The 26,942-nt window shown below is 28.1% G+C and overlaps 1 protein-coding gene and 1 long non-coding RNA gene across 3 annotated transcripts in view; one reads left to right on the top strand and one right to left on the bottom strand.

Moving 5' to 3' along the window:
- LOC142320943 (uncharacterized) overlaps positions 1-26,942 on the bottom strand; it is a 382,023-nt gene that overhangs the window by 321,825 nt on the left and 33,256 nt on the right. For both annotated transcript variants that reach the window (XR_012755520.1, XR_012755521.1), the window contains exon 2: positions 1,744-1,875. This is a non-coding gene — a long non-coding RNA (uncharacterized LOC142320943). The remainder of the gene's footprint in view (positions 1-1,743; positions 1,876-26,942) is intronic.
- The window catches only part of LOC142320942 (zwei Ig domain protein zig-8-like), a 761,401-nt gene that overhangs the window by 723,986 nt on the left and 10,473 nt on the right, over positions 1-26,942 (top strand). Inside the window, exon 6 of the mRNA XM_075358930.1 lies at positions 25,539-25,814. Within this exon, the coding sequence (XP_075215045.1) occupies positions 25,539-25,814 (276 nt within the window). The remainder of the gene's footprint in view (positions 1-25,538; positions 25,815-26,942) is intronic.

The following is a 26,942-nucleotide window of genomic DNA, read 5'->3' as shown; positions in this document are numbered from 1 at the left end:
TGTAAAATAATTTGTTTGCACCCTTGAGAAGCATAAACTTCGTCTTGGGTACAGAAATCCTTAAATTTTGAATGTACATCTCTGTGGTTGACAAAGGCGCCTCCGCTCGTTCTCTAGCTGGGGTCGTGAATTACCACGAATTAACAAAACCTGGCCCGTGACCCCTTATCTTATATTATTTAAACATTGCGTATTATTTTTTTTTCGGAGCTAGTTAAGGATTTTCCTGATTTATGTTTTGCGACAGAATCCCGTTGTTAAAACCCGATTGGCACAAAAAGACAAAGTAAATTAAAACTAATGACAATAACACTGAATAAAACTGTTGTAATAATTAACTATAAAACTGTACCGTACCGTTTTAATTAACATGATAGCACAGACTGAAATACTATCTTTCACTGAAATGAACAATGGTGTGAAACTTTAAAAATAATGTTATCGTTATTAAACATCAATAACAAAGGCTAAACACATTTTTATTTTTATCATCCAAATACTACGGAACTAGGCAAGTAATAGCTTACAGTGCATTATTGTACCATAAAAAATTGATTGTACTTACATTACTTACATGTGAGAATGACACAATGATTCAATATTTTTCTTTTTCTTTTTAGCCTTCGGAAACAACTTAAGGTATTATACTTCAGAGGATGAATGAGGATGATATGTAAATGAAGTGTAGTCTTGAATAGTCTCAGGTTGACCAATCCTGAGGTGTGTGGTTAATTGAAACCAACCACCAAAGAAAACCTATATCTACGATCTAGTATTCAAATCGGTACAAAAGTAACTGCTTTTACTAGGATTTGAACCTTAAACTCTCGACTTCAAAATCAGTTAATTTTCGATGAGGAGTTACCCTCTAGACCAGCACGGTAGGCTAGAATGATTCAGCCTACTGAGATATAACTTTTATATCTCAGTATGTATGAGTTATATCTCTACTGAGATATAAATCATACATGATGTTTACATATTTATATCTGCACCGTTTTGTGACACAAGGATATATATATATATATATATATATATATATATATATATATATATATATATATATAGAGAGAGAGAGAGAGAGAGAGAGAGAGAAATATACAAATACATATGTAGATATATTTGTTACTTTTTAATCACTATACTGCAACCTTATACGAGAGTAATTTTACTGTAATTACAATGGATTAGGATTAATTATATTAAAATAAAATTTCAGAAACTGGAAGATACATTTCTCCCCATCCCAAATAAAGACAAAAAATTAAGTTAATTTTTTATAACGTACCGGTAATCAAATCAAGAAGTTAAGAATCCTTTATTTACTACAGAATTTTAATATGAATAATATTCTTACGAAATACCCTTTCACCACTCTACAAAATTTCTTTTTACTGTTCCAAATAGTTGGACAACCATATTTAAAGAGAATTAAACTTTGTTTTTCTTGAGTTAGAAACGAGTGGTTTTATTTTGAAAACGGATATTTTTTTTTTTTGCTTACTGATGAAATTAGAAATAATATATATAAAGATTAATATAAAATTATTTCTAATATATTTATTTGTATTATTTATGTAAAACATTTTTTTATAATTTATAATACTTACTTTTTAAAGTAATCAACTTTAAATAAAAAATAATGTATGCGTAAAAGAATTTTTTGTTGTCCGAGTATAAAATAAAATATGTAATAAAAAAATGTTAAATTAAAATTTTACCAAATTAAACCAATTTACTCACTTTTTAACTGAGTCGACTTGTATATAAATTTCCTAATAAATGTCACTTTGTTCCGTGATTAATCTAAATAGATCTCTCTTGTCGTAGCTGGTGGCTCCATAATTACTGGTACATATAGGAGTGTTGGGAACTCTGTGGACAAAAAGAAATATATTAAATAAAATAACAGACAAAACTTAATTTATTTCATGCAAGAGTAAGTACAATTTTTAATGAGTACATCTCAAAATTAGCACTATCAATGCAAAATAACCAACCATATTATGCATAATATTTGCAGTTAGATTATTTTTTCAGTCGCTCTCAGACTCTGGCAAGGTGTGGAAAACACCTTTCAACCATCTCATATTCTATGTCAAAATACATATGCAAATTATAAATAAATAAAAGATAATAAAAAGAAACTTAATGGTTAAGAAACAACTTAAAGTTTAGTTTTGAAGAACTCTCTTCCAAAAAAGGGAAATCAAAACCCAACTCTAATGGAAATCAAAACTCAAATCATAGATTTTAGTTTAATATTACATTAGTTTATATTTCACATAAATGTGTATTTTACATAAATGTGTGAATTTATCTTGAAACAATGTAATTTATCTCTTATATACCATGAGGTTGAAATGAAAATGGATATCGCATTCCAATGTTAAATTAAATTAATTTTATAAAGTGATTAATGTATTGTAAAATCCATTTTTTCTTGTAATCAGAATTAAAAAAAAAAACCTTGAATATACAACAAAAAATCTACACTCAAATTTTATGTCCTATTAAGTACTGATATAAATATTTTTAAACACGATTTCTAAATTAATGAATCACGAAATAGAGGTAGCAGGACTGTTCGAAATTTCAATATCTCTTACTACAACAATTATATTTTGTGATATTATTTTTTCATTATCTTTCAAGCAAGTCTTTATGAATTAAACAGGTCTAAATTAGTAATAATTATTACAAAAGGGACATTATTATCTTTCCGGAAAATATTTTAGATTTAAAAAGAAATTATTATGTTGAAAAGTTTAATTTTAAATAAACTGTGCAAGAAAAATACGCACAAAACCGTTTATAAAAATTGTCTTATTATTTAAAATGGTTGTCAAACAATATTTTTTTATAGAAATAGCGAATAACTTCAGATGAAGATTGTATACGAATCGAAACTACCATCTAGATTTGGATTTTATGGAAAATTTTAATAAACAATTTTTAAGGTATTTTAGTTTTGTAAATTTCACTTTAAATAATTATATTTTCTAATCAAAATTAAGAAAATGTTGCAATAAATTTTCTTTAAAAATTTCTACAGTTTTGCGTGATAATAAAAAAATACACCGAAACAAATAACCTACCTTGAAACTTATTTAATTGCCTTTGACACATCAATTTATGGATAAATTATAATGTAAGTGATGTATTACAAAATTTTAAGTTTTATAGCTAAAGATTTTGATAAATGTTACATTAGAAGAATATGATTTATTGGTTATTACTTATATGTTTTTCGTAAGGCCTACATACTTACATTAAGCAAATGGATTCTGAGGGTGAACCCATTGATAAAACAGATATTTGTAGCTATTCCCTGAAATACGAACATGGTAGATGATTTGCATGCCACAATACATATAATTTTAAAATAAAAAGGGAGTATTTCTATGAGTGGATTCAATTTTTACCACTCAACAGAACCAAAACCATTTTTTGGGAATTTAAAGCTTAAATTCTGTTTCTTGCTAATTGAAAGGGGCTGGTGGCCAAAAGATTCAAACGTATTCGTCGCTACGATTTATTTTAATATTCCTTTAAAGTTTAATGACATTTTAGAATGCAAGATTCCGACAAGGAAATTGAATCGAAGTAGGAAAAATATGCTTGGATGGTAAATAACTAGCCATGAAGCCTTTAGACACCCAAGTTTTGTGCTTATTCCTAAAAGTACATAAATTAAAAAAAAAACAACGTTTCTAATATTTTAATTAGTATTTAAATTTTTCCTCGTTTTATTCGAAAATTATCTCTTAAATCTGATTCAAAATTTTTGACGTATCTCAAATCAATTGTTTTTAATTTAATCGTAAAAATTATTATTTTACCCACTCATATATCATAAAGGGTTACAAAGGAGACGTAGAATGAGATAAAAGCTAGTAAATGCAGGAAAAAGTTTTTTGTTCTATTCAATTTTTGGAAAGCATTTCTTTGTTATAGGATGAAAAAATTTTAATTCATTCAGTAGTCCTTATGAGTACTCCAGATACAAAAACCTGCAGCTAATAAAAACAAATCAATTAAACAAGTTATAAAAATAAAGCAACGCCTACCTACGGTGAATTTTTATAAAATTGTTATAATACATGTAAATAATAAGTATTCTAATATAAAAGGGAATAAAAATGGGTAATAATAAAAAAATTTAAACGGATTATATGTGAAAAATGAATACACCATATATTAAATCATTAAAATTTTTACTATGTTTTTTCCATAAATCCAAAGTTTAACTTCCTTGTGATTTAATGCGTATAGCTTTAATATAATTTTAATATTACAGTTGAGGTAGGATTTGCGGTACACTTTTTATAAGCATTAAAATAAAAAGTTTGTTATTTTTCTCTCAAGCGTTGTGTTTAACGTGATATAGTGAAAGATGAGGGAAAAGAATTTAAGTGGAAATAAGTAGGTCAGTTTCTACGGTTTTTTTTTGTCAATTTCCATGTTTCAAAGCCGTTAAGAGTTAGGTAAGGTGAAGCATTAAACCGTGTGAATCAAGTGGGTCGTACGCTGAAGAAATGGAGCGTGGATGTATTCTGATAACTGGAAAATGTGGCCAACTTATATAATTCCATATACATCGCATATCTGTCTCTTTATCCTGCCATTATACGACCAGAAACTCGAAACTCCACTTACCCTTCAAATAACCTCTTTCCTACACAGCTTTTTCTTACTCACTTACAAGAGACTGCATTCCCATTTATTCGCTATAACACTTATACAAAATATAAGAACATAGCCACAGTTAGATCTTTAAGAAGAATAGTATGATAGAAATACCAGGGAAACATTTATTAATGCACCTTCGGTTCACATCACTCATCTAATTTAATTTTTAATTTTATTTTTAGAATTATTTTTTTAAAGAAAATAAAATAAAAAATCCAAGTAATAATTTGTATAAATTAAATGGTAAAGAAAAATTCAATGTAATAATAAATAAGAGAAAATAAAAAGTTTTGAAATATAACAGAAGGGACAGAAATATTCAGTTAAATTTACAATAAGATAGCATAACTCAAATATATTCTTATTTAAGGAAATAAATTCCGAAGGATAAATTATATTTAAAAAATTCAAAAATAAATATCCCTAAAGTTGAAGCTTTTTCAAGCTGATAGATTCAGCGATAAGTTAACTTTAGTTAAACTTATTGGATCAAAAGTTATTTTATAACTAATTTTGTTAGACAAAATGAATTCATAATTTTTTATTCGTAAAAAGTTGCTCAAATGGAAATTTAATATTTTTCAAAATGTAATTATTTATCTATTACTTGTACTACATGTAATAATATTTAATATAAATATCCTAATAATACACCTGAAGCACGTACTACAACATAATTTTACAATTTTTAACTTAAAAGACTGGAACGAATTTTGAAAATTTCCTACATATTTTTTTTTTACTTTAACACTGTAAAAGTTTACTTTCTCTTGCAGGAAAAATTTTCCTAATTCCAAACAAATCGATTTAGGAAAAAGAAGATTTGTTAAACATATTTACTACACAGTGAAAATAATACAATAGTAAAGCAAAATAGACGAAGTTAAGAGGTTTCTTAACATACTGCATTGTAAAAGAATGATGAAAATTCTGTCGGTTGTAGGTTTAAGAAGTTTTTCGACAAATCCAAAGAAATAAATATTTGTATAAGCTTACAATCAATTCTAACTTAAAAGAGAGTTGACTTTCAGATAACATATTAACGCTATTCGATTTAATCAAATATTTATAAGAAAATGTCAAAATCAGATTGTGAGAAAAAAATTGATTGAAAATGAAGAAAGTAATTAATAGTAATAACTTTTATAAGTATATAAAAAATGGATGCAAAATAGAGAGAAACATAAATATATATTGAAAGCTTAAATCAGAAAGTAATACAAATTAAATAAATATAAAAAAGATGAAGATAATATGGGTATTTCTATCAAAATACCCACTGATTAAAAATAATAAAAAAATTTATTGTTTATGTGATTATGAAGTAAATCATAAACAATGATATTTGTTCCAAACAAATCTCGCCGAGTAACTTTATTCATTTAATATTTCTGTGAAGTATTCTTGCAATAATATAATTAACCTCTTATTATGGTAACAATTATTGGAAACCATGTCATATCTTGTTTTAAACGTGTAAAATGTAGTAATTATAGGTAAATATTATGTGCATGAATATGTTGTTTAAGTAAATCAGGTATTTAGCAATAGTACTTAATAGTATAATTATCTTTCCTTATTGTAGATGTAATGAACATCTAAAAGGTTAAAAGTTTTGTTTGTTTCTCTAAAATAATATTGTTGTATCACGTAGTAATAAACTTGTATTTTTGTTGTAGTAATGTTTTAATAACATGTTATAGTATTTAGGTTATGCTTAAAAATATTGCTGACATCAATCATGTTAAAATTGTGCAAAATGATGTGAGGAAACCCTCCCCCCCCACACGGGCTTCACAATTATCAATAGGCGATATAATACTGCAAACCTCAATCTGAAGTCAGTCGAGGGCCTGTAAGACAACCGAAGGCGGAGCCTCTGCTAGATGTCCGGTGAGTGAGGAGGTGATCTAGACGTAAAGGACAATTCCCTTGGTTGAGTTATACTTGAGTGTTAATTCAGCCCAGGGGTGTAGGTGGGAAAGGTGTTAAAAAAAAAAAAAAAATTGACCTCTTATTATAATAATACCCGAAAGGTATTATTATAATAAGAGAATTATTATATCACTGATAATTTATTCCCGTTACATAAATCCACTCCGTTGTATAAAAATACTCTAGCTTCCAATATAATTAATTTTGTTTTAAACTAAAACTAAAATCATGAGATCAGCTGTGTATGTGACGTTTAGTTGTACTATTTAACTTACCTATTTTGTATTTATATTTTTTTGATTTGTGACTTTAATAAGGGATTTTCTTTGTGTTTAAATCGGCCTTGAAGCTGCTAATGAGAACTACCATCCGATTACTTTAACGTGCACCCTTTGCAAGATGATGAAGAAGATGATAAATAACAGACTGAAAGGGCATCTGGAGAGAATCAAGAGAACTAATAGGGAAATGATGAAGCATTCGTTAAACTCTGTGCACAGATGGGCACAGTATAATGGTTTCAAATTATCGTTAACCAAGTCAAAGACATGATGAGATTGCACTTACGTGACGACAAGATAAAGGCAACAAACGAGATTAGGCTTCTTGGTGTAACGTTTGATGAGAAATTGATCTCTTGAGCTACATTAGGAACACCAAGGCTGAATGTCTCAGGAGAATGAAAATCCTTAAAATCATTTCATCTTGCAACTGGGAGATAAATCCACCGTCCTGAACACGTACAGAAGCGCTGTTCTTTCGAAGCCAGAATACGGGTCTATATAACTCTGCAAAAGAGATAGATAATTAAAGGCATACTTGACGGATTGCAAAACACCTGCAATTGCATGTCGATAGGGCCGTTTGCAACTTCCCCTTTACCAAGCTTACTGGTGGAATCCGATGAACTCCCATTACATTACAGGAAGAAACCCAGACTATCAAACACGTGATGAACTGCTCACGCCAAATGATCAGGCACGCTTACACTTTACTACTTAAAGGAAGGACGTCCTTACCGCTGTCTTTCAGCCTCAGGCTGCTTCGCTATCTCCAAGAACTAGATCTCCCTGCCCCGCAGAACCTTGGAAAGGAAATAGGATGCGGCGCCCCTTGGTTACGCGCGTCTCCAGAGATCTTATATTTACCATCTGGAAGTCGTAAACGCGACCCACGTTTCCAGTCTTCTAGAGATCAATTTAATAAATTGGCTAAGATGTACAATGGGTACTCTCTCGTCTGTATAGACGGCTTTGTCTCGGCATACAGTTGTGGCTGTTCTTTTGTACTTCCTGGCATCAAGAAAGCTTAATTAACACCTGTACCTCTGAGTTCTTTTGCAAGGCCTATGCAATTTACTCAGGCTTGAAATTTATCGAAAACCGTAGTGATGACAGCTTCCAAGTAATTACCGACTCTAGGAGTGTACATAAGAGGTTGAGCTGCAGACGTTTTGAAATTATCGTCCATATTATTCATGACATCATTTCCAAGATAAATAACACTGTGATATTATGGTCATTGTGGATCTCTGACCATTTTGCCATCCTTGGGAACGAACAGGCTGATGAGGCTGCCAAGACAGCAGTAATAAATGGCATCGGATTACAATTGACATGTGAAAGACTTCATGAGATCTGTCCGCGTAAACTGTGAGATCAGTAGTATAAGTTCTGGCTGCTGAGTCCTCCTACGGTAATACATAACATCCGGGAGAATGTGCTCTAGAAACCAGTTTTTCCGTGTAACAGAAGAGTTCAAATCACTTTAACTCTGTTAAGGATTGGACACGGCGGGCTTACCCACGCTCATCTATTTAGCTCTCCTCAGCAGATCTGTGATGTGTGCAAGGTCAATTGGTCCGTGCTCCATCTGCACTTTGAGTGCTCAATATTTGGAACCATCCAATAAAACTTAGACCTGGGTTCAGATATGAGACATCTAATAAACTAGAAAGAAGACATAAAAAGTGTATTGCGATTCCTTTCCTTTCCAGTGGAATGAATAATACAATTTATTGTTTTTAACAAATTTATATATTTTACTTACTGTTCGTTGTTACTGTTCTTTGTTTCTATATTTTTCTTGCTTCTTTATTGTTTATTTTTGTTATTTATGATCACGTAGTGTTATATTAGTCGCTAATGACTGAATTGATGATGCGACTATAAATAAAAGTAAAAAAAAAATAACTATAATTAAAAAAATACTTCTTATTTGGACTTAAATTCTAGGTGCCACAAACAACTTTACTTTTGATAAAATATTTTGTAACCGTATTATTTTTTGTAATGCAAGCTTTTCATGTAGTTTATATTTTCATGAGGAAAAGAAAAAAAAATTGACTAAAGGAACGTAGGAAATATAAATTAAAAAAATAATAGGATTAACGATTAGAATAAGAAAGGCAAAGAAATATGCTTTGTATAAGCTGATTACAAAATAAATATTAAAATATAAAAATCAGATTTTCAGCTTGCATTTTACCTGTCCCCATTAAATAAATACTTTTTTGTTTATAAGCTTAAAGATTACCCTTGATCTTTTAACTCTTTGAAGTGATATTACAAAATAGAATACCAATACACACTCAGTAATGATTATAGTTTCATTTAATTAATGAATTGGGATCTCTAATTTTCAGTTAACACAGTTATAGAAAATCATTACGACAGCATAACATAGAAACCAATTTATTTGCAAAAATTCCTTCTTATTGCCTTATTACGCCAAGAGCCGGATAGAATGTTATATAGAGTAGTAATATATATGTATTTATTTATTTGTTTCATGCAATACCAATATCGATGAACTCATGTTTCTGAAATAATAAACAATTAATTAAAATAAGCAAATGCCTCTAGTTATTTGGAAATGAACAAAAACAAATTTTTCTTTCAAAAAACTGAATGGAGAATAAGATTAAAGTGATCGAAAGCAGTATTTTATTTTTCTTACATCGTGTACCTCAAGGATTATTATTTCTCTATAGAAATGAAAAGGGTGTAACAGTTAAAAATATAATCTGAAAGAAAAAATTACTAGCATTAATAAAATTATAAAAAAATAACTTTTAATAACTAATTTTTATAAGATAAATTAAGGAAAAATAAATGCATAAAAGGATTATAATTAAAAATTAATCTATCTTTAATAAATTAAGGATTTATTAATTTTCATTTATAAGTAATAATTAACTTACTTGCTTACTTATAATTAATATAGGTAAAAAAGTAGTAAATATAAAATAATTTTATTTTAAATTACTAAGACTTTTTGCAGATGGCATTAAATTTTAATTGGTACTGATATTAAAATAAAAATGACAAGCTAAAAGTTAAATAAATAAGATTAAATTAAATAAATATTAAAAATTATAAAGCATGCCGAAAAAATTCATTGCTGACAAACATTGCTCTTTTGTTCTGGTTTGGTTTCATCGCCATTTTGTATTAATTAGCAAATATCTCGTTTGAGTTTTAAAAATCGAAAGGTTGGTTGCAATGATATTTCCGGAACCGTGATCTGTTAGATCAAGAGCGTACCTGATGCATGGAATAATTAGCCCGTGCAACCCCGTGCATATTCTAAAACAGTGCCCAAATTGTACTCCGTTTACTACCAGTTGATTGGGGATGATTGGGCTAGCCTCGCACGAGATGCTCGCATCACCTCACCACTCTAGCCTCTCCCGCAGCCCACACGGGAATTCCATTACTATTATACAAATTTCTATTGAACATAAATTTTTTAAATTTATTTTGTTTAACGTAAATTAAATTCTATTATTTTTGTAATTTTATTCATTTGAATCATTCAGATTAAACCCAGCTTACACAGTGATAGAGACTCACAGTTCACAGTTCATTAAAGTTTGTACTTCAACCGGTAAATTTCATTTCCTCACCATTTTATATATTCTTATAAATATACAAACATGTATATATTTATATAACTAATGAAACTTCCGGAAACGTAAGGATTTCAACGCGGGATCATTCATCTAAATCAGTTCGGTCGCTGAGTTACGTTGTTTTAACAGACAAACATACACATACATACAAACATACATATAAACACCCTAAAAAAATTGCACATGGCTCCCTCCACGACCCTCTTCCACTAGAAGCAGACCGTTGTCAATTAATTTACAGAATATTAAATTTCATTTCAAAGCATAGAATATTTTTATTTATATTTTATATTTGTATTTTAATTTATTTATCAATTTTATTAATCAAATATAGGGATTATTTTTTAATATTTAGGCAAAAAAAAGGATTCTTTATACAGCGGGAGAGAGTCATTCACACGTATCTGTACGGTGCATTACGTGATCCGATCTACGCCAATAGCACCAGCTGGACTGAGAACCAACACAATCTCATACGAACGCACACTAGCCAATTCCTTATTATAAATGTGGCTAGCGTTTAAAATTATTTTTCTATTGAAAACTATTAAATTCTATATCTACTTATTCCTTGAGCGTATTTTAAATATAAAAACACCAAAATGTTCAAAAGTATTCTCTACACACTAATATTTCTTTTCAAGGAGCAGAGCCCCCTTGCTAGGTGGTCGGATGAGCGAAGCGAGCGTTGACTGGCTAGTACTACATAACTAAGATGAAGCAAAATCAACAAATAAGAGCAAGACTAAAGAACAAGCTTATATGATCGACCATACTGCCCGTCAAAAAAATCATATAATTTTTTTTTCTTAAATGTTTATAAACAATAAATAACAATTTGTTATAAAATAGATTAATAAATTTTATAACCGTAATTTATTCATTCAATATCGCAGTAGATATTCCAGCAAAACTAATTTCGATGCAAATAAATCGGTTCTGAAAATAATATTGTTTTAGAATCGTATATTTAAAAAAAAATAGATTACTGGCCTGTTAGTTACACTTAAACATACATACTTATACAGCTTATACACTCCCCGTTATGTAAGGGTTCCAACGCGGGGTCGTACATCTAAATCAGTTAGCCTGTTGACGTGGTACGGTGGAACAAACATACATACATACTCCCTAAAAATATTACACTACGTTTTTGGGCAGTAGTGTAAAAAGATGATTTAGTGTTACACATGTTGATTTTATAACATTAAAAACATAATGAAATTTCATAAACAAATTGTAACGAACAATAAACAAGTACGTTTATCATTACATGCATCCAATAAGGTTTTTTTTCTTTTAGTATTCTTTGCCTGTTACTAATTTATGAAAAATATTTTCCTGTATCCTCTTTTCTCCATTACTTTCAAAATCATTATAGCTTTCTGCATTGTCAACATTTCCCTCAAAACTCCAAGTTCCTGGTGGAATTCGAATAGGCTACTCTTCACTGCGTGAAATAGGTCTTATGGTTGAAGTAAGACTACAATTCCCAGCAAAGTTTTTGAATTACTTATGATGCCCTTCATTTTGTGAAAAAAATTACAGTCTCACGTAGAATTCATTCCACAGTGACAGTCTTACTACAAGAACAATAAAAGAAAAGGTTGCAGTTTTCCAGTTAGTCTGAAAAACTGCAACCTTTTGCAGTTTTCTGGTTGCTATTTAGTAAAATTAAGCAAGCGTGAGAGGCCCAGACTTGTCTTCATCTGACTAAAATAAAGTTCTTATCAATTTTTAGCTGAAGGAATAATAGTTCTTTATTTAGGATACAAGTTAATTAACCACAGATATACCAAAAAAAAAATTGTCAGGATTATTTATACAACTTGGAAGTATTTTATTTAAATTATAACAATATATATGCAGCACAACAAAAACAGTACGGGTGTAACAGAAAATATAGCATTTAAACAAAATACCTAACTCGCAATTATATTCGCATGCAAACCAGAATGATATTATTCTTGGAGCTGGTTTATTCCACAGTAAAAATAATGTATAAAATTAATATATCAGTTACGATGACATTAATAAACGCTTTTAATTAAATCATATTAGTGTATTATTTTATTTTTCTGTACGGAATATGAGTTCATAGTAAACAGTCAGTACCGGTGTCATTCTGTGACATAATACCGTGTTAATCACACTGACCATTCGTACAAATTATTGCACTGTGATTCATTTATAAATATCTGCAGATTTTTTATTTCGTTATTAATGTAAACATTGACTTGCAACAAATCATTTCAAGAGTTGAGTGTTAATAGAGAAAATAAATAATTTTAACTCTTTTCATCTTTTATGAGTAACAATTACAATAAATAAAAGAAAAATACGCATTTAGGAAAAATTACGAGGTCATAATTGGAGTCAACGTAAAAAAAAAATACAGGAGAATAAATCAAAATTATTTCTGACTAATGTTAAACTCTTCTTCATAAAAAGTTTTCAGTATAAATTGAGACACTCGTTACTTTAGAGTTTTATTACGTTTTATGTTTCATTAGTCTAAAAAAAGTTTAAAATTTTCTAATACATTGTCTGAATAAAGATAATACTTATTTTTATTGTTTTATAATACTAAGATTACTAAAGTTGCTACATTATTAAATTATTTGTAATGTAAGCCATTACAATTAAACGATTTATAAATTAAAATCAAAATAACAAAAAAAAATGTAGGTTATAAGTTTTCTTAGAAAAAAGAAACAATTTCTTTTTAAATTCCTTTTTTTTTTAATAAAATATGGTTAATTTTTTTGATGTTTTATATGTCTCTAGATATATTATACAACTCCGCTGATTCGTAGGTAGCTGCGTTCCTTGTTAGTGAAATTGTAGCTTATTACATCCTGGTTTGCAAGGGAAAATATGATTTTATAAGAATTCAACATCAAAATAAAGATGGGGACTTTTTTAACAAGTCTTTTAGCATAAAATTGTAACTTGTTCGGCTGGACCCCTCCATCCTGCAAGTGTATAATTTATATGTAAATAAATAAAACACATATATCTGAATTTATAAACTCCAGAATTTTCACATTTTATGACATAATTTTGAAAAATGTTTCGTGTTTATACAAAAAGCAGATTATTTTAAAAGCAAATTATTTTACTTTTTGGATAGTCACTTAATATATTGCATTAATTTTTTCTCATTTTATTTTACAAGGTACAAAAGATATATACGCAAATAAAGAACTCTTTGAAATATGAAATAAGGTGAAGTTAATTATTTATCCACGCTGAAAACTTTCTTGAGAATTATTTTTATTGTTTCACTGACGAAAACGTTTTTCCAACTCTCATCTTCCTACGACAGTTTTATTAGGCGCTAGCGTGGAAAAAACTTACGTGGAAATTTTCGACGTGTAGTACTACAATCATCTGAAATGTAACTATTTTTAAATTGTGTGGTAGTTATATTTCATACATCGATTTACTTTGGGTTTTATAAGCATAGTAAATTTAATTTAAATAAATTGATTGTGTAAAAAAAGTACAGATAATATAACAAACCCATTTTCTAAACCAAGTATTAGTAAAACGCCAGATATTGAATTGACTATCTCAGCAGAAGAACCATTTACTCTCAGTGTAAAAAAATACAAAAGTGGGCATTAAATATAACAAAGAAAGAAAGAAATATTTATCTTATGTAACTGATATATAAATTATTTCATCTACATACGCAATAATCTTAAACTCCAAGTGCTCATTTCTTTAGTCAATTCCATTTTAACCAAATATATTGTCTTTAACTCGAAAAATATTCTTGAAATTCCCATAATAGGGTGAAACAAAACAAAAAAGAAATAACCAAGAAGAGTTCTGTAAAATATAAATTTAGTAAAATGCTGAGATTTCAGTCATATAAATTGCTAATTTTGCCTAAAATATTTTATTATGTAACTTTCTTAAAAACAGTTTTTACCATTCGTGTATGACCTTGTGGAATGGAAGAACGACTTAGAAAAGGATTACCTTGATATAAGAAGTAATTTGAAATAAGTGTGTTGGCTTAAGTTGTGGATGAAACACATAAATGAAATTTACCTTATAATAGTAATTTGCAGGTAAAATGTTTAATGTTTAAATTTTAAATGACTCTACTTGATTTTGATTAATGACATACCAAAATAATAATTTAGGAAAAGTTGGCTTAAACCTTTTATAATATATCTCTTATAAAACATGATTTAGTTAGCAATTCAAAATATTAGTAGACCGAAAATGAAGATGCGGTTTAAATTTTACAGCTCTTCAATCATAGTACTTGTAATTTGGAAAAATTTACTCTTAAAGCTGTTAGTGTCATTCAATAACGACATTTTTAAGAGTTATTTAGATTGACCTAAGATTTCCTTTCGAAGGATGAATGTGACGTGCTTCGACTTTGTTTTATTTATATTTATTTTTCAACTTGTAAGCCAGGATTCAAGATGAGTGAGATAATCTTGAATATAATGACATGCTGTAACTGGATATTCATGGACAGCAAGAATTGCAGTATTGTCAGCCAACGTTGCAGCGGTTGAATCTCGGTTGAATCTACCGTAATTGGCTAGTCGGCAGTATACATAACAAATAAGATGGGTCCAAGAACGCTTCCTGAGTACCAAAGATTTTTTTTCGGAACCAATACATTAAAACTTATTTATGTTTAACTTGAAAATATCTATATTCTAGGTAAGATTTTAGCATTACGTAGAAAACAGGCGGTAACATCTTTTTTAATCTATAGAGCAACCCTACGTGTCAAACATTTGTCAAAAGCTTGAATTGCATCAAGAAAACCGCTGAATATTATTTTTTGTTGTCTAGAGCATGATTTATAACGTTAACAGTTCTGTTTGCTTGCTCCACAGTAGCATGTTGATCCCTAAACGCAAACTGGTGATATTGAACTTGATCATGTCACTTGATATATTGTTATGCAATGTTTAAATACGTGGTGGAGTATTGAATATAGTTACATTATTTTCATCTTCTGTCATAAAAGAGAGTGGAAATAGTTTATTACTGGTAAAATTTTCAGTAGATAATATCAGTAACTAAATACTTTAAGTATATAAAAAATTATTTCTTTAAAGATCACAATAGTAAAATCTGATTTACATATTTCTGCTTTTTTATATACATTTTTTAAAATTAAATTAGTCGATTGTGGAATTATTGTAATATATATATATATATTACATTAAAAAAAAACCAGTAAAAGCATAATTTTCCTTTTAAAATTAAAGAAAAAGAAAAGAAATAAGAATTTACTGAAAAAAACCTCCTCTTCCGATCATAGTTGGAAGGAGATTTCAGTAAGGCACAACGCGTGCCAACTAAATGACGGTGTCAGGCAGAGTTCAGTCCAGAGTCCTCTTGACAAAATCAATTCAAGGTCGATACTGACGTAACCTGATAAGTCTTAAGAATTCAGGTCACGATTTTTAAGCAGAATTTTAAATGGATCAGCTTTTCCTTTATTTTTCCAATTCAGTAGGCACTATGTTAATATTCTAATTTTAAAAACACTGAATAAAATTTAAAATAGTTGTGAGCATTGACTTAAAAATTATTTGTTTTTGTTTTTTTTTCTCATTGATTTCTCTTGTAGATTTTTCAAACCTCTTAATTTAAAATTTGCATACAGATATTTTGGCTTAAAAGAAGAATAACTATTTATTTAAAAGAGCCGTTAGATAAGTAACATTAAAGGAATATACATTCACAGAAATATGAAAGTACCGGTAGACTCTCCATAAAAAAATTAATTCTTATGGAGAATTAAAAAAAAACAAAAATTGAAATGTTATTACTAATAGTGAATAAACAAATCGTACAAATACATAAAACTTTAGGATATTTAAAGAAAATGTTTATTAAAAATGTTAATAGGAATGTTAATAGGTAATAGGAAATAAACAAAAGAAAACAAAATTTATACAAATATAAAATAGAATTAAAAAATTTTTTATTTCATAAAATAACTCGTAGATTTTTCCAAGTATAATTCACATAATGTAATGCTTAAGGTATTATGAAAATATCAATTGCTATATGACCTTTTCCTTTTTCATTTTTCCTGTTTCGCCTCCGGGAATTACCGTCAGCTATTACTTCAGAGGAGGAATGAGGATGATTTGTATAAATGAAATGTAGTCTTGTACAAACTCAGGTTGACCATTTCTGAGTTGTGTGGTTAATTGAAACCCAACCAGCAAAAAAACATATGTATCCACGATTTAGTATTCAAATTCGTATAAAAGTAACTGCCTTTACTAGGACTTGAACGCTGGAATTCTCGACTTCCTGATCAGCTGATTTGCGAAGACGCGTTCACCACTAGACCATCCCAGTGGGTAGTGGCTGTACGACCAAAATTACATTAACTCGTGCGTTAATTATTATAGTTATAAAGAGCTAATCCGAGTTATTTATAGTATCTTTTTGTTATAGGGAAACATAACTCAATAGTTATTTCAACAAAATAATCACTTACTGGTTACTCCCAGTACATTATTGCTTACGTTAAAAACGATCGATCAATAATAATTACAAGGAAGTATTTATGAAATTAGCTAAGTCTTAATGAAAATGTTTCGAAACATTCAGATATCTTTGCAAAAAATAAGTATCGGGGTTGTAAAGTACTAGAGGATAGTACATTAAAATGATTACTGCTAGTAACAGTATTATTTTAAAATGAATGTTTTAGAACTGTAAGTTCATAATACTGAACGTTCTTAATAAAATAATGATGACCGTACGGTTAATGTTGAATCATAGATCAGATACGAATCCATCTTAATGTAATTGAGAGAAGAGACAAAAAGTTAAAATGAACGGAAAATAAAGACTAGAATTTAGAAAGCAAATAATTGATGACATTGTATAAGGTAATGTATTTAGTTACGTTAAAAGATTATGTCAGTTCATAAACGAATCGTTAATTTTCCTTTATCTATATAGAATAAAGTATGGGTTTAAAATTTCGAAATTCAGTTATATGTCTTCTTTAATTTATGTGACTACTTATGAAATAAATACACGAGGTATAGATTTTAATTCTTCCAGGTCAGTATTAATAACAAAAAATCAATATGACAAGTAAGTGTTATAGGTAATTTTTTTTGATGAGACAGATACTAAAAATTTTTAGAAGTAATTTTAATTTTTAAATGTATTCTGCGGTAATTTCAAGGAATATTATGCATTTTTAATACAACATGGCATTTTCTAAGAGGGGTAGATTCTAAAAAAAAAAAAAAAAAAAATCACTAAAAAATTCCTCTGTTCATTTTAAGGTATTCCAAAAAAAATAGTTAAAAAAACTAACTGGAAGTATATGACTACATGAAGAAAAAAAAATTATTATACACCTACAAGAATACATAAGCATACATAAAAATATGAACTAACTGATTAAAAGCAGAGTATTCTTTTTTACTAGATTTTTACAATTTAAACTTTGTTCTTTTGTGTTTTTTTACAGACGATCTATAATAACATAGCTAAACAAACAAAAGTCTTTCTCCAAATATTTTCTTATAGTAATATAGAAATTTCTTATAAATATTACAAAAGTAAGTAAGAAAAAAGTAAGATGAAATGTGTAACATTAAAATATTTTAAGACAATACTCTTTTTAGATAATCGGAATTTTACAGTATTAAACAATTTCTAACGTAATGATTTTTCATGAAAAAGCTTTAACCAATCATTTAAAACAAAATTTGTTTCTTTTTTACTAAAAAAAAAAAAAAAAACATTTCTATAGTAATATCAAATTCTATTTCAAGAAAATTACGTTGACCTGTAAATTAATTAACCTTTAATAGCCTTGACTGACCTTTAAATGACATCAAAAGGGCCTTTGAGAGGTGATATTAATCATTAAGTGATAAGTACACAAAAATATTTTACTTATAAAAATTAATTTCTTTTAAATTTTTGCCTCTAAAAAAACAGTTTTCAAACTTCACCTTCTTTGCCCAATAGTTGAATTAATTAAAATTTCTTCTTTTGTTGATAAAAAAATGAAAAAAAAAATTCTTAATTAAGTTAAACCAATTATTTCCATAAAATAAAATGTTTAATTCATTGACAAAATATTAAAAAAAAAGGAACAAAAGTAGTAATATTTTAGTAGGAGCTGTAATGCGATATAAGAATAAAAATAAAATTAATAACAACAATAAAATACTGGTAAGAGTGATTCGGAAGTGGTAATTAATCTTGCTTATTACGTCTTTAAAAATCATATTTAAAGAAGAAATAGACTACAAGTAATAATTTTATAAAAATACAAGTAAAAGGTACTTCGTAAAAACTGAACTGTAAAAATGAAGTGTTTATAAAAGAGCGAACATTAGTTAAGATTAAAAAAAAAATCATGCTATTCTCTAATTGCACGACTTTCGAAAAATATATTACATTGCCTTCAAAAGTGATGGAATTTTTTTGAAAGAATGTTGACATTGATGACAACATATAGTCACAATGTTCATGAATCATGAAATTTGTGACAGATGAAGGTGACTTATAGCCGATGGACAAAAAGAATAAATCAAGAGAATTTTTTATTTTCTGTTACAAAATAAAATATAAATTAGCGTAAATAGAATATAAATGTATTTATGTAAAAATTTAATTTGCGAAATTGATATATTTCTAATAAAGTACTGGCTTTGTATAATATTCTACTCCTGCAAACACAAAGAAAAATTTTTTATTTCATAAAAGAAAAAACAAATGTTAGCTGTTTATCATTTCACTCCTAAAATGTATTCACTTTCATTACTTTCCTACAAGACTTCATCGATGACATTGTAAAAAATATACGTAGAAATTTTTCATTACGACAGTTGCTTTATATTACTTCTGTAATGAGGATTTCAAGAAATAGAAATAAGGCTTTAATAGGAATTATATATGCATTACTGTAAGTCACAATAAGTTTGGACACACACACACACACATATTAGTAATAATCTTTAATTCATTTGCATCTGTGGATGGAGTAGGAGTATTTGAATGTTCTTCCTTACAAATTAAATTGCTTAAAAAAACCGATAAGAATTGATTAAAAAATAGCTGACCCGTAATGCTTCGCCATTGCTAGATTTGAGTATATATTCAAATTAAATGAACACAAATGGTAATTTTATAAATCATTAAAAAACTGAATATTACGGAACTTCACAAAATTTAACCTTCTCTTTTTTCCCATCTTCACTTTTCGTATCATCCGTTTTTCCTTTCTTCCATTTTTTCCTTTTTCCCTTCTTCTCTTCTTCCCTTTTCCTTTCTCCTTTTCTTTTTTTAGTAAAAATATTTCTTTTCACATAACTAATACGTATTGTGAATATGACCCAAATCGGACTATAAATTCAATGTTTCAAAATATTTCAACTTCAGAACCATCTAACGAGTTCATTTTATGGTGAGATATTTCTTTCTAAGTAAATAACAAATATTCTGAATGTGAGCCCAATCGGGCCATAAATAAAATTTTCCGAAATATCTCGACCCCAGCGCCACTTACCGAGTCAAAACTAATTCAGAAACCTTCGCGAGCGTGTGCACAACAACTCACCAAAGTTTCATTACAAACGGATGAATGGTATAGGAACGCATACGGCGCAAACATACAAACATTTATTCTTTAATACATATATACCTGGAGAAACAGGAATGCTTCGCTATTGCTAAATTTCAGTATTAAATGAACACAATTGAGAGTTTGATAAAACGTTAAGAAACTGAACATTACGGAATTCACAAAATTTAACCTTTCATCCTTTTCCCTTTACAAATCTTCCCCTTTTCCCTATTTACCTTTTCCCTGGTCCCCCTCTTTTCACACATTTCCCCTTTACCTTTTTCCTTACCCCTTTTTCTCTTTTCTTCCTTTTCTAATTATTGTTTATTTCCTTTTTTCTTTGTTCCCCTTTTCCCTATTCCATTTTTCCCTATACCCTTTTTTCTTTTTTCCCTTTCGCCTTTTTTTCCGCGCGTAAATCGGTCCAGTAGTTTTTTAAAATTTATAGTGGACACACATACGAATATTACCTTTTACATATATAGAACAAGAAAGTCTGTTTGTGTATTTGTTTTTTTCGTAAATATTTCGACACAGGCGCCACCTAGCGGGTATGGTTTTTGCAAAAAAATTATTTTTACATAACTAATATATATTCTAAATATGAGCCAAATCGGACCATCAATATAATTTTTCTAATATCTCGTCCCCAGTACCACCTAGCAGGTCCAAACTAATTCAGACACTTCGTGTGCGTGCGCACAACTCACCAAAGTTTTATCACAATTGGATGAATTATATGGGAACGCATACGGGACAAACAAACAAATAAATTTCCATTTTTATATACATGTAATGTATATCATTTATTTAAGATATATTTTTATAATTTAGAAAGATTGTAAGGTGAGTTAACTAAACAATAAAATAAAAAATATAGCTTAAAAAAATTAATTCAAAACACAAATTCGGCAGTAATTTTATTTTATCCTATAGAGTCTGAATAAACATTTGCATGTAATGCTTAATAAACGATTATAAAGAAATAATCATAAATAATCATACATAAGCATTAAAATAAGTATTTGTCAAACCACCATATTTAGCTGGGGGACTGAGTAACCTGATCTTACACACATTTCTTTCAACAAAAAAAATTACAATATGAAAAATTGTTTAATAACAAAAATTTTTTTAATGTATTATTATAATATTTAATACTGTATTTTTCTTATTATTATTACTTCTGTAATTTTCATTAAAATAAGAAACTATAAAACTTAACGTATAGATTGTAACACGTTTAAACGTTCTAAGCTTAATATTTCGTTAAAATAAGAAACTATATAAAAATAAAATTTAAAAACTTAGTAAATTTGCTTTACTTTTCTTCCGCACAAAACTTTTCTAATGTTTTCCCTTATCTCATAGAATGATCACATATCTCAAGCGTAATGAGCAAAGCCAACTTCCAAAAAAGTTACTGCAATAAAGGAAGAATAACGGCAAAGTTTCGACATCTTAATACTATCCACTCACTTCTGAAGACCAAAGCAATTTAAAAGCAAAAAGAATAAAAAAAAATGTTCACTATGTAGAAGCGATAATACATTTAAAATATCTATTGCATCATTTTTAACTTAACGATTTTTAAAGAACTTGATCCAATGTAAAATAACATATTTTCCCGTATATTATTTTTTTTAAAATGAACCTCCAAGTAATTCTACTAAAGATTTTTTTAAATTAAATATTGTAAGTAAACATAACTATTTTTTAAAGGCTGCGATAAAAAGTGTACTTTTAATATTAAAATTTATGAAGTAATATAAATGCGCGCTATACCTTATCATTTGTTAGACTTGGTATGACTTTTAAATAAAATCTAAAGTATGATGAACTAAAATAAATAATATTCATGATACTGCACAATATATATAAAACATACGAAAAATATCACCTCATTCGGAATACTGCATACGCCTTAATGTAAATAGCTGATATAATATTAACATGTATCCTGAGAATGTTCTACACTAATAAATAGATGATTTATTCTGATCGTACATTACCTAAATATGGTAAGGAATGATGTGTACTATTTAGCAGAATAAACAAAGAAACAGAAATGATGAAGAAATCATATTAAAACAATAGTCAAAGAAGTGGTCTCAAAATAAGCAATTAACTAAATTAATTGTATACATATATATATATTTAATTTTTTAAAGTAATTATAAACAGGTAAAACCCCATTAATTATGTAAAAGATAAATGCATAAAATAATAGTTAATTAAATATCGGGAAAAGATAAATAAAGAAAATAAAAGTAGATGTAAATGAAATTATTTGATAATTTAGATAAATTAATAGAATTCAGGCAATTCTTTAAATTAATTTAAAAATCTGATGTAGATACCACATGACTTCCTTGTACGCCTATTAAATAACATAAACACATTTTTGCTGCTCTTCATTTAAACTTATTTTGTTTGAAAGTGAGATATGATCCTTCAGTTCTTTAATTAAGTGGACAGTTACACAATTGTGATGCATTATGGTGTCCAATTTTTTGGATTTCGGTTTTTTTTGGACACTTTTTGTCTAGTCGATTGCAAACAAAAGGGGATATGCAAAACTAGATAATACAACAGTATTAAATACAAAATTTCAACATCCTACGACTAATCATTTTTTAATTATGCGAGATACATCAGCACATACATACGTACGTACGTACAAACGTCACGTCGAAACTAGTCAAAATGGATTTAGCGATGGTCAAAATGGATATTTCCGTTGACATCTGAAAACTGAAATTTTAACACTTCATTTAGTTAGTACAAGGAAGTAAAATGTACTCAATACAGTAATATTATTTCTTTAAATAAAATGTTTTTAATTTTATTTAAAATAAATAGGTGGAATATCTTTTAAAAGATCAGTAATTTATTAAAAATTACAATGGAAAATCAAAAGCCTCTTTCTTATTAGCAGATGTTCGAGTATTATGCTAAGCTATCCCGAAAATATATGTTTTACCTGCTTTGATAAAAGAGGATTGAGGATGCTCTTGATGTCTTGAGATGTCAATGAAAAAAGGTCTTTCAAGGATGTCTTGAGAAAAGACAATGTTATATTTTCAAAAAAGAATACTTATTAATAATGCTTTTTATCAAGGTACTACAAACCTAAATAGTACGTTTTGAATTTGTAAACTAAAATCAATTTCATTCTTTTACAACAGTTTGTCGTCTTACAAAGTACTCAAAAATTTCACTGTCTAAGAAATTATTAGTGTTACCACTGATAGAAATTGTGTCGACGAGACTAGTAATGTCATACGTTACTGAAAAGTAATGCACAGTTTTAACGGTATTTAAAGGAACAATCCATCCAATGAATAATTCTTTGAATTACTTGGATAAAAATATTTTATTCCTTTTAAAATTATTCTGGATATACAGTGTTGAAAAGGTGACGCAACCTTACGGGAAAATAAGTGTTACAGTAGTAGTTGAAACTGGACTTCATTATGGGATTCACATTTTTTAATACGACGTTGCATGCCCTTAAACAGATTTTGTAACGTTTTTTTGAGGAATTGTAGTGACACATCGTTCAATTTCGCTCTGAATTCGGGAATCGTGTGAGGCTGAGTTTTGCACGCAATATCATTAAGTATCCCCATCAGAAAAATCCAGGAGGAGAGTAATCAGGAGACTGAGAGGACCACAACTCCTTCGAAATCACTGTCCATGAAAACACTTATACACGACTGTTGTTGGCTGTATGAGCTATAGAACTGTCCTGCTTAAACCACGTGCACATTAGCCTGTCTGCAGGTTTAGTGTTTACAAATTGTTGAACCATCTGCATGTAGCGCTCACTATTCATTGCCTCATGAAAGAATGTCATGAATATATATATATTTCTACAATCTTTCTTACAAACACACATAATTTCTGTGGCAGTCCATATTTACATCTTGAAGTAATAACCTATATTTTATGTAAGGAAGTCTTAATAAAATATCATAATTTATCTATCCGTAAGGTATGATTTTAACCAATTGTAAACAGCTTTTCTTGTACCACATTTACTAAATTATTTCATAAAAAAGACATCCTGAATTAATCATACAATTTACTGAGTCACACAAAGAAAAATCTAAATGTTTATTATCTGTAGTGTTTAAAATATTTTCTAAAAACTAGAAAATCGTGCTGTCAGTAGTTAATTGTCTTCCTAAAGCCATAATGAAACTGTTCGATATGTAATGCTTTTCAAAAAAATTTTAGTTGTTTTAAAACTTCAAACAATTTTAAAGAATAAACCAATTTCTTTATTGTCCGTAAATTTATGAATTTTTTGAAAAAATTCTGAAAGACTATTTAAAGTTCTTGAAATTCTGTGTTAAATTATTTTATTCAGCAAAGAAAAAATTACTTATACCATATAAATACGGTATCCAGTTCACTAAAACCAAAATGAATAACTTGAACATAATAATAATGATTATGTCCCGGATATATTTTATAATTTTATTAAATTGAGACTCTTGAACTACCTCTGTTTTTGTAGTAAGAAGATGCGTCAACTCTTTCATGAAAGATAAACTATTATTAATATTTCAGTTACAAGTTGATAGCGGTAAAATTTACTGATCCAAATTGAAATGTTAATTTTTTTCACTAAAGGACGAGCTAGGTCATTTAAGAAATTCATCACATTAAATAAAAAACCTTGATGATTTAGGTACTATATTTGAAATCAGAGGATGATATACAAAAACAGAAAAATTCGGAAAATTATTTGAAGTAATGAAAAAAATATATTTATTCCTTTCCCATAATTAGATGCATAATTAAAAGGAATTCCATAAGATATTAAATAAGTATAATTTACCTCGAAAAGTTTAAGGAGAAAGATGAGATGGGAAATTTTTCGGAAGAGGTTCATATTTACAAAAGTTTATATCTATATTGTTTAACGATAAGAAACAGTAAGCGTGAGGCTGAGCATATAAGCTGAAAAAAAACAAATAGGATCTTCCCTTCTTAACTATTAACAGTGTCGACTAAGAAACACAGTTTTTCAAATATTGTATTTACCCAAAAAAACATTAGTACATAGTTAATACTTCATATATTCAGTATACACTTACATTGCTACGTGGATTTTTTTAAAGATCTCATTGTTGTTTTGGACAGAATTAAACAAGTTTCCTAGCTGATACCTACTAAAGAAGCTACTTTATACATACATGCATGTATACATTTACGATAACTAATTAAAAATAACAATATAGAGCAAAGTAAAACTTTTAAACCCTGAAGTTCAATGCAAACTTCGAAAATATTACTTAGCATTTTTCATTTTTTTTAATTTTTAAGCACGGTTTAATAAAATAATAGATAGTTACTTAGTTTACTATTGTATTTCTGTTCCAGAAGCAAGAGCTGAAATCGTTGGGGGACCAGATAAGATAATAAATAGCGGAAGTACATTACGACTGACTTGCTTACTACGTCAAACGACAGAGCCACCTGCATTTGTTTTCTGGTATCATGATGATAGAATGATCAACTATGATTCAGGTCGTGGAGTGTCAGTATCACAGGGACGTCATCATAGTGAACTAAGTTTATCGCCAGCACATCCTGGAAATTATACTTGTGCCCCATCAAATGCCCGTCCTGCGTCTATTAATGTGCATATATTGGATGGTGAGATTTTATATTTATATTTTATAGAATTATGTTTATAATTTTATTTTATTTTTTTATTTTATACGTGTAGAAATAGTATTATATACATTTCAACGCAATTAATGATAATATTTTCATTTTAAAATATTTTTGTATTTTTTTAATCATAAACTTTTAGAATTAATTACAATATAAGTTGTATAATTTAACTACCTTTTTCTAAAAATCTGCCTTCTAAGGAAATGTTTTAGATATTTGAAAGTATTAAGAAAATAATAAATTTCTGTTACTTGTTTATATCTTTGTACTATGTATATCAATCCATTAAGTTTCGGCAAATTCAGATTTTAAAAAAGGTCTAGTTACAAAAGTGAAACAAGAGAAATAGAGCAAAAAACTAGTGAGAGAGGGCAAGTGACAGAGAAGAGATAAAAAATTGAATCAATGATTACTGTATTAAAATCAAAAGTAAATATATTTATAAACAAAGCCAAATAGAATCAAATGATCCTAAAAATATGGAAGTATATAATTAAATCAAGAAATAAACAGTCACTAATTTTCTTAATGTGACAAAGACTAATCATGATATAACTGTTAGTATAATTTGTTGATACATAAAAAATATACACTTTTGATAGTGAAATAAAAAAAACCACTAATATTGAACTCAACTGGGTTTTTCATAGCAAAGTAAGTTCATTAGATTTTACCCCTAATCTTAAGTTGTATTTCCCTTAAATCCTTAAGTTTTACACCCCGCTCACAGCGATTCAATTTTTTCTAATATTTTTTGTATGTAAAGTAAAACATATTATTTCATCACAATATTTTACATTAACTTGTTTAACCCTAGGGACAAATGTAAAATTCAGTAATAATTAAATTCTAGCTTGAGTTCTTTATCCTAAGTAAAACAATATATTTTTTTAAATATTTAAAAAAATCTTTATATTGAGTTAATTAAAAAAAAGTTCAGAAAATGTATCTTCTAGCATTATATCAATGTACTCTTATGCCTTGTACAAGAAATTAAAATACATTTCTGTCTGCAGACAAGTAATATAAAAAAATATTTTTTTTTAAATTTAATATTTATAGGTAAAAAAATAAAAAAAATATTCCCACAAAAATTTACATAAACGG

This window comes from Lycorma delicatula, chromosome 3, assembly GCF_047948215.1.
Source record: "Lycorma delicatula isolate Av1 chromosome 3, ASM4794821v1, whole genome shotgun sequence".
NCBI classification, from domain to species: domain Eukaryota; kingdom Metazoa; phylum Arthropoda; class Insecta; order Hemiptera; family Fulgoridae; genus Lycorma; species Lycorma delicatula.
This window is presented reverse-complemented; position numbering and strand designations above follow the sequence as displayed.